The following is a 17,463-nucleotide window of genomic DNA, read 5'->3' as shown; positions in this document are numbered from 1 at the left end:
TCTTGAACTCCTGGCCTCAGGCAGTCCTCCTGCCTCAGCCTCTGAAAGCACTGGGATTACAAGCATGAGCCACTGTGCCTGGCCCAGACAGGCCCAGACAGGCCCAGACAGGCCCAGACAGGCCCAGACTTCTTTACCATGGATGAGATCTTTGTCAACTCAGTGTGGCTATCTCACGCTGCTTTGTCAACAAGTTTTTTTTTTTTTTTTTTTTTTTTTTTTAATGAGACAGAGTCTTACACTCTGTTACCAAGGCTGCAGTGCAGTGGTTCAATCTTGGCTCACTGCAACCCCTGCCTCCCGGGTTCAGGCAATTCTCCTGCCTCAGCCTCCTGAGTAGCTGGGATTATGGGTGCCCACTACCATACCCGGTGGTACATAATAATTTTTCTATTTTTAGTAGAGACAGGGTTTTGCCATGTTGGCCAGGATGGTCTCGAACTCCTGGCCTCAAGTGATCCGCCCTACATGGCCATCCAAAGTGCTGGAATTACAGGTGTGAGCCACCGCACCTGGCCACATTCTATCATTTTTATATTTGTTTAGTCCATCCCCTCTTTGATTCCACTGCCATTGCTTATTTCAGACCATTGCTGTTTCTCATGGAGACCCTTGATACTCAGAGTGTGGTCCATGGATCAGAGTCTCAACATCACCTGGGAACATCTAGGAATCTTAGATGCCCACCTCAGACTCTCTGGATTAGAATGTGCATTTTAACATACTGAAATTTGACAAGCACTAATACATTTTTTCACTAGAGTCTTCCAATGATCTCCTGACTCTAGTTTGGTTTTGTTTTTTCAGAGATAGGGTCTCTCTCTCTCTCTCTCACCCAGGTGAGAGTGCAGTGGTACACTCCATAGCTCACTACAGCCTTCAGCTCCTGAGCTCAAGTGATCCTCTTGCCTCAGCCTTCTGAATAGCTAGGATTACACACGCATGCCATTACACGCATCTACGTTTCTACTTTTTGTAGAGACAGGGTCTCACTGTGTTTTCCAGGCTGGTCTCGAACTCCTGGCCTCAAGGGATCATTCCACCGTGGCCTCCCAAAGTGCTGAGATTAGAGGCATGAACCACTGCGCTGGGCCCCGCCTCTAGTTTTTTTGTTTGTTTTGAGACAGAGTCTCACTCTATCACAAAGTCTAGAGTGCAGTGGCACAATCTTGGCTCACTGCAAACTCTGCCCCCGGGGTTCAAGCAATTCTCCTGCCTCAGCCTCCTAAGTAGCTGTTCCAAGCATTTTGAGAGGCGGAGGTGGGCAGATCGCTTCAGCCCAGGAGTTCAAGACCAGCCTGGACAACATGGCGAAACCCATCTCCACCAAAAATACAAAAAATTAGCTGGGTGTGGTGGTGCACCTCAGTGGTCCCAGCTATACAAGAGGCTGAGGTGGAAGGATCATTTGAGCCCAGGGGCGGAGGTTGCAGTGAGCCGAGATCCTGCAACTGTGCTCCAGCCTGGGTAACAGAGCGAGACCGTGAACATGAAATAAAAATGGATTGTCTAGGGGAGAGAGAAGTTGAGACCAAAATAGTTCAATGCTAGTAGAGAGTAAGGGACAGAGTATAGGTTAATAAATTTAGATTTACGTAGGTAGTATCAGCCAGATTTGTAGGTCAAAGTACAAATTTATGGCCGGGCACCGTCCCAGCACTTTGGGAAGGTAAGGCGGGTGGATCACTTGAGGTCAGGACTTCAAGACCAGCCTGGCCAACATGGTGAAACCCTGTCTCTACTAAAAATACAAAACGAAATTAGCCAGGTGTGGTGGCGCTGCCTGTAGTCCCAGCTACTAGGGAGGCTGAGGAAGGAGAATTGCTTGAACCCAGGAGGTGGAGGTTGCAGTGAGCTGAGATCACGCCACTGCACTCCAGCCTGGGCCACAGAGTGAGATTGTCTCAAAAACAACAACAAAAACAAAGTACAAATTTACTGGTTTCAATGACTAGCTCAAACAAAGGTGTCATCAGCTGTCATAGGAAATACACAAGACAGGTTCTGGAGGAAGATATTTGAAGTGCTTCTGGGATATCTAGTCTAGTGGTGCTGCCCAACAGAGAGTTGTATAGACACATCTGGAAACATAAATTCGTAAACTTTTAGCATGTCTTTACTCAATTTACTGTTTAGTTTAGGTTAACCTTTTTCCAGAGGGTAACTCCCCTGCATAGATGATGGTAAAAAACTGTAGAGACTAAGGTTGGGGTTATAAATACACAGTAAATATAGGTAAAATGAAAGTTTTTGTTTGTTTGTTTGTTTTTTGGAGAGACACGATCTCACCAAGTTGTGCCTAGCCTGGCCTTGAACTCCTGGGCTCAAGCAATCTCCATGCCTTGACCTCCCACAGTGCTTGGATTACAGGCATGGGGTACCACCTCCGGCCAGATACAAGGATTTTATTTCCTGGATGAAGCAGCATTTTGGAGCATCCAGAAATATCAGCCCTGTATGCAAGGGGATGCTGTTGAATCAATTCCACATGAAATAGACATGGCATACTAGCAGTTATGTTAGGATGTTATTATTTGAGCCATACACAGATCAGGGGGCACTTTAGAATTTTTCTTCTGCTTACTCAGTTCATTCATAGGTTCAACAAGCATTGGCTGGGTATCTACCACATGCCTTTCAATATTTCAGCTTTGATGATTTGAAAGTAAACAGAACACATTTCTACATCATGGGTATCCTCATGTAAATATGTGATTTATAAATGAGTTGTAGTACTCACGCACATTTCTTTTCTTTTCTCTTCTTCTTTTTTTTTTTTTTTTTTTTTTTTTTGAGATAGAGTCTCACTCTGTTGCCCAGGCTGCAGTGGTGTGATCTCGGCTCACTGCAACCTCTGCCTCCCAGGCTCAAGCGATTCTCATGCCTCAGCCTGCCAAGTAGCTGAGTAGCTGGGATTACAGGCACACGCCACTACGTCTTGCTAATTTTTGTATTTTTAGTAGAGATGGGATTTCACCATGTTGGCCAGGCTGATCTCGAACTCCTGGCCTCAAGTGATTTACCTGCCTCGGCCTCTCAAAGTGCTGGGATTACAGGCGTGAGCCACCATACCCAGCCCTCACACACACTTCTGGTGAGTATAACTTGGCATGACACTTTTGAAGGATGGCTTGATAATATAAAATGCCTTTAAAAATGTGCATATCCTTTGATTCAGCAATTTCACGTCAAGGAATTTTTCCCAAAAGAATAAGATATCTACAAAGCTTTAACTGCAAGACTGCTCCTCATATTTTGCTGATAATCTCGAGAATTTAGGAATAATCTGTTTGTCCCCAGAACCGACAAGATTGGTTATATAAATTATTCTATAGATAGCAGGAAACCAGTGGATGGTTTCCTTTTTAATGTTTTTTTTTTTTTTTTCAGAGACAGGTTCTTGTTCTGTAGCCCAGGCTGAAGCGCAGTGGTGTGTGATCACAGCTCATTGTAACCTTGAACTCCTAAGCTCAAGCGATCCTCCCACCTCAGCCTCCCAATGGAGGTTTTTAAGCAGGAGAGTGGCATTGGATGTGTGTGCGTGCGTGTGTGTGTGTGTGTGTGTGTCTAATTTTAGAAGTAGTGTGGAGAATGGTTTTCAGTAGGGAGAAAAAAAACCCAGAAAAGATGTTTTTTGCCACAGTGTAGGTCAGAGATGAGGCAAAATTGAGCTAACTTAGGCAGTAGGAATGAGGAGGAGAATCAGATTTGGGAGCTATTTCCAAAATAGAGTCAATAGGATTTGTTGACTGACTGTGGCGGAGAGTGTTGGGATGTTGGAGAATAAGGTACCAAGGATACACTGAGATTTCCAACTCAGATGGAGCAGGTATGGGGGCCGATATAGTGAATCTGACTTTGAATATCATCAGGTTGAGGTTATAAATCCCTCTTCATGGGCATTGCCATGGTGGTTTCTTGAAACACCTTTGAGAGGTGATGTGGGATGTGGTAAAGTGTTTAGGCTTTGAGACTGGCTGGCTGAGTTTGAATGCTGGTTCTGCCATGTGTTAGCAAGTAATTTACTTACCCAAACTCTCTGAGCTACACAGCCCCTGTCTCACAGGATACTACAGCACAGAATGAAGGATAAATCTGGTACAGTGCCCAGCACATAGTAACCACGCAATAAATATCAGCTTTAAAAAAACAGACAATGCGAGCCGGGTGCAGTGGCTCATGCCTGTTATCCCAGCACTTTGGGAGGCCGAGGCAGGCGGATCACCTGAGGTCAGGAGTTCCAGACCAGCCTGGCCAAAATGGTGAAACCTCGTCTCTACTAAAAATACAAAAATTAGCTGGGCCTGGTGATGCGCGCCTATAATCCCAGCTTCTCAGGAGGCTGAGACAGGAGAATCATTTGAACCTGGGAGGTGGAGGTTGCAGTGAGCCAAGATCACACTGCTACGCTCCAGCCTGGGCAACAGAGTGAGACTCCATGTAAAAAGAATAATGATAATAATAGTCCTCGGAATAGATAATAATGTCATTAGCATTTGAAAGAAAGTGAAAATTAAAGAAATTAAGGGACACAACACACAGAGTCACACAGCCAGCAGGTGGCAGAGTCAGGGCTCAAACTCAGATCCTCTGGATTTCACGGCCCGTATTTTTGAAAACCATGTGATTCTCATAAGCTCAGTGTCATGGACATTTGAAATTCTCAACATGCTGGATGAAGTATCAAATTACCAGGATGAGATTGCATTATTTTTCCTTTCAATCAACCAAAATGACAGTTATAAAAGTGTCTTGCACTGGCCCCCGCTGCCTTGGCTTTTTATAATCACCCAGGATCCCTCCAAGTCCTTGGCATTCCCAGCAAAGCCGAGGCACCGAGCCAGGACAAGCAGCCAGGGCTCGGGGGTGGGGGGGTGAGGGGGTGGAGAGGAGGGTGTGGGGGGGTCTTGCTGCTTCATGCTTCCATGTGGACAGTGACTTCAGCCAGTTACTGAACTTGAAGCATCATCACCCTCTGCTCATGCAAACAGACAGGGTTCTGGGCACTGTGGTGGCACGGATAGTGTGTCCTCTAGGATTATGGAATTGTATCACACACTTTTAGAAATGAAATTTATTCGTTTTTGAATTCTAAAACAATATGGGCTCAGAATAGATGGCTGGAAAATTCATAAAATTAAAAAAAAAACTTTCCCAAATTGCAACTCTAGAAACAACCATTGTTAATATTCTCTTGTATTTACTCCTAGTCATTTTATTTTTCATACATTAAAACCATTATTTATTGCCGGGTGCGATGGCTCACGCCTGTAATCCCAGCACTTTGGGAGGCTGAGGTAGGCGGATCACGAGGTCAGGAGATCGAGACCATCCTGGCTAACACGGTGAAACCCTGTCTCTACTAAAAATGCAAAAAATTAGCCGGGCATGGTGGCAGGTGTCTGTAGACCCAGCTACTTGGCAGGCTGAGGCAGGAGAATGGTGTGAACCCGAGAGGCGGAGCTTTCAGTGAGCCAATATAGCACCACTGCACTCCAGCCTAGGCAACAGAGCGAGACTCCGTCTCAAAAAAAAAACCAAAACCATTATTTATTTATATTTTAGAGACAGAGACTCACTCTGTAGCCCAGGCAGGAGTGCAGTGGCACAATCATAGCTCACTCACTGCAGTCTCAACCTCCTGGGCTCAAGCAATCCTCTCACCTCAACCTCCCGAGTAGCTAGGACTATAGGCGCATGCCACAACAGCTGGCTAATTTATTATTTTTTTGGTAGAGACAGGGTCTTGCTGTATTCCTCAGGCTGGTCTTGAACTCCTGGCCTCAGGCAATCCTCCTGCCTCGGCCTCCCAAAGTGCTGGGATTACAGGTGTGAGCCACTGCACCTGGCCTGATTTCTTTTCTGATTATAAAAGTAATACAGGCTGGGCTTGGTGGCTCATGCCTGTAATCCCAGCACTTTGGGAGGCCAAGGTGGGCAGATCACTTGAGGTCAAGAGTTTGAGACCAGCCTGGCCAAACTCATCTCTACTAAACCTCATCTCTACTAAAAATGCAAACTAAAAATGCATGACTGGAAGCTGAAATTGCGATGGTTTTCCTCCACAGTCAAGTTGAAAAATTGTAGTTGATCCATGGCAAGTTGGGGACAGTGCGTATTGTAAACCCACCTTTTGGCTGCTAGAGTGTGAAGACCAGGGATCTTGAAAAGACTTCTGTGAAACCAGGGTGTCAGGCCTGTGGTTGGTGTCACCACAGACAACTCCACCTGCCCACAGCTGGGGTCACAGTGTTACAAAGGTCACAGTCTTGACCTTTTCCTTTTGCCTTTTCCTTGTATGAACTGGGTTCTCTTCTTGGATGGAGGATACCGTTCAATGCTTATAGTTTGAAGATTCTCATGTTTATTTTCTTCTTATGCTATCGTTTCACTTGTATTACCTGTGAATTTTGGCAGGTTTTGGGGGTGTCTGAAGAGCTTCTGCTGTCTGTTCATTTCTGTGATATCCACTTCAGCTGTTGCTGCCTCTTTTAGGGCCTGTTTCCACCAAGGGTGAAGTAGTCAAGCCAGTTCCTCTTACACAGTGAAACAGGGCAATTTTAAGGTATGTGCCCCGAAACTCAACGTGTTTTTGGTAAACAGGCAAACTAACAACTTACAGTGCTAATGGCCTCCATTCTATTTCTTCAGTTCACCAAGTACTGTACTGTTTAAGTTACTATTTGGAAAGCTGTCAGGACAAAACTATACTGAAAACTCCACAGATTGCTTTTTGATTTGGGACCAGAACTTAGATCTAGGTAAAATTATTTTAATGTAAGGTTTTGATTACTGAAGCAACTCCTGCCTCTTGCTGAGATTTGTCTCAGTGAGCATAGGGTATGATAGAAAAGGCAGGTGGGGAAGGGCAGTACAGGTCTTGTAAGCAACAGCAGCTTAAATATGGGCACAAAAGCATCCACTTGAAATAAAACAATCCAATTCACGATTCTCCCAGAAACTTATTACTTATAGACATGGTGTTTGATAAGACAGTCGAGTTATTTGAACCTCAAACTATCATCCTTTAACACTCTACAGAAAGACTTCCATTTAAACATAATTACAATTTAATGCTGCAGTCTTACCACGTTGTCAGCTTAATTAAAAAATGATTTTACCTGCAATAAACTACCAAGAGGTTATTAGTGTGTCCTTTCAGCAATGACACCTCACATTCTCTCTTTCACTCAGGAAGAACTTACAAGAAAAAGTATCAACTCCATCAAAATGGCAGAAAACATACCTTGACATTAATAATCAAAATTCTACTTTCTGCATATTACCATACCTTGTAAGAACTGTTACACTTATTAAGAAAATATATTTTCTTAAATAAATTAGATTTGAAAAACTTAGGTTTTTCTTAAGTAAATCCAGTGTTTCAATGTATTCTCATCATGTTTTGTTTCTGGTACAATCAAGCAGCCCTGCATCCTATCGATTCTTGGTTCTATGTATACAATATTTAATAAATTGTGTTGTACTTATACAAGAGATGCAACTTTGTAGTGTGCTCAGCATAACAAAACTAACAATACTAATGGGAACAGAAATGACCAAAAGGTTGTTCCATCCTGGGTTGTAATTCTCCCTGTCATGCTTCCCCTGTGGGCAATACTAAATGATCATAACGACCACCGGAGTTGCAAGATTCACATTTTGAATTGTTCTAAGTAGATAGAGTCAAACTTAAATGTCTTAAGCTGCTGTATGAAAATGCAGGTTGATTTCCAATTTTGTCCCAAGTCTGTCTCTTTTAGAGAAACCCTCGAACTACTAATGAATTAGGAGTGTTGATAGCACTTTCAATCTGGACAGTGGGGATTTATAAATTGCCAAATAGCAGACAAGTATTTTAGTCTTTCTTATAAAACAAAACAAAATCAGATCTTTTTTGGGTATAAATTAGTAATGAAGAAAGAAACTATTGTAGAATAGGTACTCTTATATACTGGTGGTGTGATTAGAAACTGGTACAATCTCTTTAGATTTAGATTTGTGACTTAGAAATATATATATATATATATATATATATATATATATTTTTTTTTTTTTTTTTTTTTTTTTTAAAGAGACAGGGTCTTGCTCGGTTGCCCAGGCTAGTGTGCAATGGCGTGATCTTAGTTCACTGCAGCCTCAAACTCCTGGGCTCAAGCAATCTTCCCTCTTCAGCCTCCTGAGTAGCTGGGGCTACAGGCACACACTACCATACCTGGCTAGTTTTAAATATCTTTTTGTAAAGACAGCGTCTTGCCACATTACCAAGGCTGGTTGAACTCCTGGCCTCAAGCGATCCTCCTGCCCAAGCCTCCCAAAGTCCTGGGATTACGGGTATGAGCCACTGCGCCTAGTCAAATGTATTATTTAAACATACACACATACACACACTCTAACATGGAGCCTTTCGTTATAACTCTTAGTTGGGAATCTATACCAAGAAAGTAATATGAAATACAAAAATATTTTAAGCCCAAAGATATCTTTATAACTGCAGAAAATGCACAAGTGTATTTTGACACACCAATGAATATTGTTTAAATTTTTAGTAATTTGAATCAATGGAAACAGAATCATTGCTAGGGAAATCAGAGATCATTTTTGTCTTTTATTTGTAATTTTCAAACTTCTATAATAAGGATGCTATTTAAATAAGATAAAAAAGTATACAGATGGTCGCTAACTTAACTTATGACGGTTTGACTTATGTTTGTTTGGCTGGATGACTGGTTTATTAGGGTATTAAATGCATTTTTGATATACGGATTTCTCAGGGCGTTAACCCCAGTGTAAGTCAAGCAGCATCTATATATACAATATTAACGATTATGTTTAAAAATGCATGATCAATAAACTAAGAAAAATGTTAACAATTATTCTCTAATTTTGGTGGAGACGAGGTCTTGCTATGTTGCCCAGGCTGGTCTCAAACTCCTGGTCTCAAATGAAAACACCTGCCTTGGCCTCCCAAAGTGCTGGGATTAGTGAGCCACTGTGCCTGGCCAAAATGTTAACAATTATATCTTTAGGTGGTAGGATATGGGTATGTTTCCCTTTTTATGCTTTTGTGTACTTCTCAGTCCTTATGAGCATAGATTGTAATATTGTTATAATCTGAAAAGAATACAACTTTCAAATAACAAAAACATAAAACACAGTTAATACTGAGACTTACTTGGCAGCTTGGACATCTGTGTTGGAAAGGTTTCCTTGAGCTATTGTTTTTACTTGATTATAGGCAGCCTTGATAACCTAGGACAGATAAGAAAAGTTGGTCATCTGTGGTCAGTACCAGAGTCTCTGCAGCACTGACACACTTCTTTACCGAGGCAAAAACACAGATAGAAGGTTAGTTCCAGACAAACAGCACAGTGTCCATGCGGAATGCTGTCATCACTATGGGTTCCTTATTCTTCCTATGTTCATAAAGCAGCTGTTTATACACAATCCTCCTGCCCCAGCCTCCCAAGAAGCTGGGACTACAGGTGCATGCTACCAGGCCTGGCTAATTTTTTAGCTTTTTTTGTAGAGATGTGTGGGCTCAAGTAATCCTCCCACCTTAACCTCCCAAAGTGTTGGGATTATAGGTGTGAGCCACCACACCTGGCCAAACACATGGATTTCTAATCACCCATAAAGAACAAGCACCTTTAAAACTTCCCCAGACTCTTGCAGTGTCATGCCATTACTACTGCTATCTCTTACTATTCACTAAGAAGAGAGTAGTAATCCATACACAGCCAATTTGTAAGGCTTGTCCACACTTACTAAGCCAGAGTCAAGAAGGAATCTAATCCTTGTATGGTATTTAAAAAAAGAAAGAAAGAATAAAGTTCCAGGGATGTGGGTACTTGGTAAATATTTGTTGAATAAATAAATAAATCTGGCCATGATTTTCTCCATCCCAGTGCTGGCTGGGCCTGCTACTTATTTTTCCCTCTGATCACCTAAATTCTAGGACCTCCGTTTCCCCTTCATTTTAGCTGCCCATTTTCAGAGCCACACCCCAGACCTGATCATAGCCTAAATCTGCATGCCTCTGAAGCCCTCAATTCTAAGACCCCGACCTCAGTCTTTAATCTCACTATCCTTATTCTTCCACTTTATCAAGATCTCTAGTTCCTTGACTTGTCCAGTCTTTCAATTTATCAGGCCCCCTCTGGCTTCACTTCTCTATTGAGCCTAGATCCCTGAATCATCCTTTTAATCACTCTTGCCAATGCTCCCAACTCCCTTGCTATCTCCTCATACTTCTGACCTGCCCACTTTGCAGGATTCCAACCTGGGATTAACCCTAATACCTACCTCCTCCATTTCTCCATTAGGCTTGTGAATGCAACTGAAGAAAAATTACATGACAGTGCTGACTGACTGTACTATGAATCTGTGGTCGCTGATTTCAAGGATACATCTACACTACAGCGAATACCCACTTTTTGTGTACCTCACTATTTGTCTGTCCCAAACTTCACTACTTTCTTTAAACTTTCCTCTCTTGTCTGTCAAAACATGACTTAGCCTCCTGCCTCACTGAGGAGGTACTTCCCCATCTTCCCAATATCTTCCAATATTAGCCTGTCTGTAAGGCTAAAAGGTCCACTTGTGTGCTGGATCCCACGTATTCCTTTCTCAGACTTGAGCCATTTATAATTTTCTATCTCCGACATCTGCTTCGATCTTTTTGTTCAGTATGTCTCTTTCAACCTAATCTCTCAGTGTAACCTCTCCTAAAACAACCTGCTCCTTGAATGTCTAAGCTCCACTAGCCCACACCAACCTCTCATTTCTTACTTGTCATTCATTCCTTAATCACTACACATTTTAGCCAATTTCCACTACTCTAGTCAAAACTGTTAAGATCACCCATGATGTCCTAGCTTGCTGAAACTACCAGACTTCTCAGTGGTAATGAATGTTATTTCACTGTGGGCCAAAATGGTGTTAAACATACTCTCTTTCCTATCCATCAAATATATCAGCTTCTCTTTTTCTTTCTGTTTACCTGGGCCATTTTTCTTAGCCACTTACTCCTTAAATGGTGTTGTTTCCCAGAAATTGAGCTTTAGTTTTCTTTTCCTACAATCATTCATACATACCCCTGATTTCAACATAATCTGTATACTGAAGACTTGCAAATAAACATCCTGGCCTTCCCCTCTCCTGGGTTCTCAATTTAGATGTCTCAGAGCCAACTCAATGCAACTTGTCCAACCAGAACCAAAATATGAAGGAGGCAATTCTCTCCTCTTTCCTGGAAGCATTAGTATACATGTGTACATTTCCCTACAGCAGATAATGCTTCAATGATATCATACTCTACAGAGCTCTGATAAGTCATTGCATTGCATTCAAACATTCCATATTTTAACTAAAAACATGTTCATGTTGGGGGGGAGGAAATAACTTGTTCATGAAAGAAGTTTGGTGAGTTTGCAGCTTACATCTCCAGCAGCTGTGGCCTGGGAGATAGTATAAATCCCGAAGAGTCCAGAATCTGAGTAACTGGCATTAAATGCAGAAACCTGAAAGATAATGAGACTTTACCGTATGATATTCTACCAGGTAAAACAGGGCATGATTTCTTTAAGTTTGCCTTGAAAAAACTTGGACCTTCACAGTATAAACAAAATAGATTAATATTTTACTTAACCAGTTCTGTCAAGAAGTGAAGTATTCTGTAAATAGGTTACCTCTTTCAGAACTATCATGGCTTTGTTTTTTCATTAAATATTTCTAAAATGACTGCTCCCTTTCCTTTATGCTGGGTATTGTCTAACCTTCTTTAGATGATTAAAGGTTCATGCAAACACTAATCTGCAAACATTATTATTATAATACAGATGGGCTTTGGCATTAGGCAGACCTGGTTTCTTCTCTCTGCTGTTGGTAGGGACTTTTTCACCAATTTACTTTCATTTCTCTTATACACTCATGTCAAAAAGTTAAGAGAAAAATTTCTGCTTAGTGGTCATTACCCAGATGTCCAAGGTATCAAGAGTTTAGCCTCTGAATAACAGGGATATTGCTATCTAGTTTGAGCAGAGCTTTTAGCTCTCTAGGGTGAAACCGATTTGCAGTGTTTATGTGGACCATTTACATAAAAATTATCTAAATTCTTATTAAAAATACAAACTTTCAGATTCCCAAAATGGACCTACTGACTCAGGTCCCTGTGGATGTAGCCTGGGAGCCCAGATTTTTAACAAGTGTTCCAGGTGATTCTTCTGTACAATAAACTTGGAGAACCATTGGCTCAGTCCATGTAAAGCATAAGAATGGACTTCAATTTCTTTTATTTATTTATATATTTTTTTGAGACAGAGTCTCACTCTGTCACCCAGGCTGCAGTGCAGTAGCATGATCTCGGCTCACTGAATCCTCCACCTCCCAGGTTCAAGTGATTCTTCTGCCTCAGACTCCCGAGTAGCTGGGACTACAGGCGTGCGCCACCACGCCCAGCCAATTTTTGTATTTTTAGTAGAGACGGGGTTTCACCGTGTTAGCCAGGATGGTCTCGATCTCCTGACCTCGTGATCCACCCACCTCGGCCTCCCAAAGTGCTGGGATTACAGGCGTGAGCCACTGTGCTTGGCCTGGACTTCAATTTCTTTAATTATAATTCTGAGGCCATCCTATTTATACTCTAAATTTCTGGCCAAGTTCTGAACTAGGAATTTCTATTAAATTACTTCATTGGATTAGGAGAGATGGGGGTTTCACCATGTTGGCCAGGCTGGTCTCGAACTCCTGACCTCAAGTGATCCACCCACCTCAGCCTCTCAGAGTGCGGGGATTTTAGTTGTGAGCCACTGCACCCAGCCTCTCATTTTTCTTTTTAAATTTAATCTCAAGCGAATGAGTGAGTCTGTAAACAATTTCTTGGTGTTCATCTTGTCCACTTGGTTGGAAAACAAAGAATAGTGAGATTCAGGAAGTAGCCACAAGAACAGAAGGGGACAGAAGAAAATCTAGAAAAAAAGACTAGTTAGAATCTAGGGGAAAGTTTAATATCTACAACTTTATTCTAAAGGGAACGGATGTGTGGATTCTCTTTATTTCTAAGCATTCAATTCCTCTTTTTATATTACTAATGACAAGTAATAGACAAAGTGGAAAAGCCAGTGAGTTTTTGATAGGCCCTCAAAGATACTAAAATCAAGCCTGGCTATCTCTTCAATCGTACAAAGATTTTCTGTGTGTTTGTCTTACATTTTAAGAGTAGATTATCAGAATTATATCTTAAATACTGAGCCTTTGAAAGCAAAAAGAGAGATACCAACTATTCAGACTCACATCAAATGGCTGCTGAGTTGCCTTGGCAACAGCCTGGTGCAGATGGCTGGTGGTATTGCTGCTCCTCTTGACATGCGGCACAGCACCGAGGACATGCTGGAGAACACTAAATGCATTTGCCTCTGCACTTCCCACAACAGCACTTTCTGCTACAAAAGCAGCATGGACAAGACTGTCTCCATTCTGTTCTCGGATTTCACCTGGGGCCAGGTTAAGGATAGAGGGAACAAGAAAATGGCTTGTTCACCATTGGTTTCATTCTCCAGTATTTCCTACAACACAGTATTAACCCACGAGTCTTTTCTGCGGCTCGGTGCTTTCCCCATGCCATCCTGTCCCCAAACACACACAAAACATATGCTCAAAATACAACACCCAAGCCATCCAATTCTGTGCTGAGACTGTTGAGTAGTAAATATTCAGGCCTATTCCACCTCGACATGCTATTCTAGTGGGGAAATGCCCTTCTGATAAATTAACCCTAACAGAATGAAATGCTTACCTCCACGGTATTTGGCCTTTGCACCAGATAAACCAAGCCCACCCCTCATGTTGAGAAACTGTTCAGCAACTTGCTTTAGAACAGGATGACTCACACCTGTTTCAACAGAAGCAAAAACAAAGCTAGAACCAGAATTACTAAAACACAATCATAAAATATTTTTTCCTTGTTTTAAAAATACGATTGTAAAATCCAAACACTACAAAATAAATAAGAGTCTTCCTGCCATAATGCCACACAGAGATACCCAATTACAGTTTACTATTACTAAACTATTTACTATATACTTAGTATTACTATTCATCTAGAATTTTTTTCTGTGTAGTTAATATTATCCTCAATTTATTTCTAAAATGGTATCATTCTATTGATATTGTTTCTAACTTATCTTTCATAATTCGCAAATTTCTAAGTGAGTAGTCTACATCAAATATTTAATGGTTATAAAGAATCCCTTTCTATGGCTGTACCAACATTTATTTGATCAATCCCCTCCTAATGGACGTTAGCATGTTTCTAACAGTTAGCTCTTAAAACAACATTGCATTGTCCATCAAAGAACACTATATCAAGAAAGTAAAAACAGGACCCATGAAATGAAGGAAAATATTTACAGATAATATATCTGCTAACAGCTTGAGTATCCAAAATATATAAAGAACCTTTACAACTCAACAATTTAAAAAAAAATTTAAAAATGGGCAAAGACTTGAATAGACATTTCTCCAAAGCTGACCGGACACGGTGGCTCACATCTATAATCCCAACAGTTTGGGAGGCCGAGGTGGGTGGATCACCTGAGCTCAGGAGTTCGAGACCAGCCCAGCCAACATGGTGAAACCCCATCTCTACTAAAATCACAAAAATTAGCCAGGAATGGTGGCATGCACCTGTAATCCCAGCTACTTGGGAGGCTGAGGCCAGAGAATAGCTTGAACCTGGGAAGTGGAGGTTGCAGTGAGCTGAGATTGTGCCACTGCACTCCAGCCTGGGTGACAGAGCAAGCCTCTGTCTCAAAAAAACAAACAAACAAAAAGTTATACAAATGGACAAAAAGCACATGAAAATATGTTCAATGTCATTTGTCATTAGGGAAATACAAATCAAAACTACAATGAACACTTCCCACCCAGTAGTACGTTCATAATCAGAAAGACAGACAATAAGTGTTGGTAAGGATGTGGAGAAATTGAAACCTTTGTGCACTGCTGGTGGGAATGTAAAATGGTGCAGCTACTTTGGACAACAGTCTGGCAGTTCCCCAGATGGTTAAACAGAGTTACCATATGTCCTGGCAATTCTATTCTTAGACATAACCAAAAGAACTAAAAACAGGTGTCCTAAGAAAAATGTACACATGAATGTTTACATTTATGACAGCCAAAAGGTAAAAACAACCCAAATGCCAATGAATGAATAAACAAAATGTGGTAATGGGGTATTCTTGAGCCATAAAAGGGAATAAGACATTGACACATGCTACAATATGGATGGACCTTGAAAACATGATGCTAAGTAAGAAAAGCCAGTTACAAAAGGCCACATATCGTATGACTCCATTTATAGGAAATGTCCAGAATAGTCAAATCTATAGAGACAAAGTAGATTATTGCTACTTAGGAGGCTGAGGTGGGAGGATCACCTGAGCCTAGGAGTTCAAGGCAGTGAGCTATGATTGTGCCACTGTGCTCCAGCTTGGGCAACAGAATGAGACCTCCATCTCTTAAAAAAAAAAACAAAGTAGATTAGTGGATGCCACAGGCAGGGGGAAGATGAGAATGGGGAGTGGCTGCTAATGGGTATGGGGCTTTTGGGGGGATGATGAACACACCCTGAAATTAGGTAGTGGTAATAGTTGAATCTATTAAAAACCACAGAACTATTCACTTCAAAAGGGTGAATTTTATGGCATGTAAATTATATCTTAAGCTGTTATTTGCAAAACAAAACAAAAAATATTACAAATGATATTCTCATACAACTACTTTGTAAACTTGATCTAATGTTTCTGTAAGACAAATTCTTAAAAGTCACTGGGTCTACGAGTATAAACATTTAGAATTTTATTTTTTTGAGACAGAGTCTCACTCTATCGCCCATGCTGGAGTGCAGTGGCATGATCTCAGCTGACTGCAATCACTGCCTCCTGGGTTCAAGCAATTCTCCTCCTCAGCCCCTCGATAGCTGGGATTACAGGCATGTGTCACCATGCCTGACTAGTTTTTGTGTTTTTAGTAGAGACGGGGTTTCGCCATGTTGGCTAGGCTGGTCTTGAACTCCTGACCTCAGGTGATCTGCTCACCTCAGCCTCCCAAAGTGCTAGGATTACAGGCATAAGCCACCATGCCCAGCCTAGAATTTTAACAGATATATTCAAAAAGATCTCCCAAAATGTTGTACTAGTTTATATTCCTACTAACAATTTGTGAGAGTGCCTATTTCTCCATACCCTGGTTAATTCTGGGCAGAGTCAATCTTTTAATTTTGCCAATATCACAGATTAAAATTTTCTTAATTATTAGTGAGGCTGATCATTTAAAACAAAGATAGTTGGCTACACATGTACAAACATATTTCTCCCATGAACTGTCTGTTCATGCCCTCTGCCTGTTTTTCTAGTAAGCTGTACTTCCTTTTAAAAAAGTTTGTAAAAGCTCTTTGCTTTGAGAAATTCACCTTTGTCACAGGTTTTACAAATACTGTAAAGAATTTAAAGCCAGTGGTTTACGAATTTAAATGTTGGATTCTGCCTTCCAAAACAAATGACTAGCAATTAAAATCCTATGATATATTGCCTGTCTGACATAAATAGAAGGCTGAAGTTTTCAAATTTTGTTCAATCCTATGTTCACATAATTACAGTTTAAGGAACTGCTCTTAAGGAAGCAAACTGATAGGCAGGCAATACTCTAAACTTACCAAGTCCAATCAAAGCCATTCTTGCACTTGTGAAATGGTTCTGAATAAAGTAATGTAACTGAGGAAGTTAAAAACACTTATTAGGTTATATTAGCATAAATATAAAAAGCTGTAAAAACATAAAAGTACAGCTTGGAAGAAAATAAATACTTAGCCTTATAAGCTGCTGTAATGAACTACAAGGTACTAACTGAGGTGAATTACCCTGGGATTTTATTATAAAAATTATTGCTTAAAAGAACTAGAACCTAATTGTGGTCATGGTTGCACAACTCTGTGAATATAATGAAAACCACTGAATTGTGTACACTTTAAATAGGTTGTATAGTATGGTGAATTACATCTCAACAAAGCTGTTATTTATAAAAGGAATAAAAAGAGGCTGGGTGCAGTAGCTCATGCCTGTAATCCCAGCACTCTGGGAGGCCAAGGCTGGCAGATCATTTGAGGCCACGAGTTTGAGACCAGCCTGGGCAACACAGCGAAATCCTGACTCTACTAAAAATGCAAAAATTAGCCAGGCATGGTGGTGCATGCCTGTAATCCCAGCTACTTGGGTGGCTGAGGCACGAGAATTGTTTGAACCCAGGAGGCAGAGGTTGCAGTGAGCTGAGATCGTGCTACTGCACTCTGGCCTGGGTGACACAGCAAGACTCTGTCTCAAAAAAAAAAAAAAAAAAAGGGAATAAAAAGAAATTAGAGCATACGTTGGCCTAAACTTGAAAAAGTGGACTATGATTTTTATTATA

The 17,463-nt window shown here is 41.1% G+C and overlaps 1 protein-coding gene across 2 annotated transcripts in view; it reads right to left on the bottom strand.

Moving 5' to 3' along the window:
- Positions 1-17,463, bottom strand: part of LOC103889540 (cytochrome b-c1 complex subunit 2, mitochondrial) — a 54,551-nt gene that overhangs the window by 19,152 nt on the left and 17,936 nt on the right. The window contains exons 8-13 of one of the 2 annotated variants that reach the window (XM_054533541.2): positions 16,715-16,772; positions 13,796-13,891; positions 13,294-13,493; positions 11,442-11,522; positions 9,176-9,252; positions 5,060-6,498 (exon numbers count right to left, since the gene is read on the bottom strand). In XM_054533541.2, the coding sequence (XP_054389516.1) occupies positions 6,492-6,498; positions 9,176-9,252; positions 11,442-11,522; positions 13,294-13,493; positions 13,796-13,891; positions 16,715-16,772 (519 nt within the window). In that variant the 3' untranslated portion in view covers positions 5,060-6,491. Of the gene's footprint in view, positions 1-5,059; positions 6,499-9,175; positions 9,253-11,441; positions 11,523-13,293; positions 13,494-13,795; positions 13,892-16,714; positions 16,773-17,463 lie in introns of those variants that run through there. The other variant, XM_054533539.2, reaches the window with a different exon arrangement.

The sequence above is a fragment of the Pongo abelii genome, chromosome 18, assembly GCF_028885655.2.
Source record: "Pongo abelii isolate AG06213 chromosome 18, NHGRI_mPonAbe1-v2.0_pri, whole genome shotgun sequence".
NCBI lineage: Eukaryota > Metazoa > Chordata > Mammalia > Primates > Hominidae > Pongo > Pongo abelii.
Note: the sequence above shows the minus strand (reverse complement) of the source record. Positions and strands in the feature narration are given on the sequence as shown.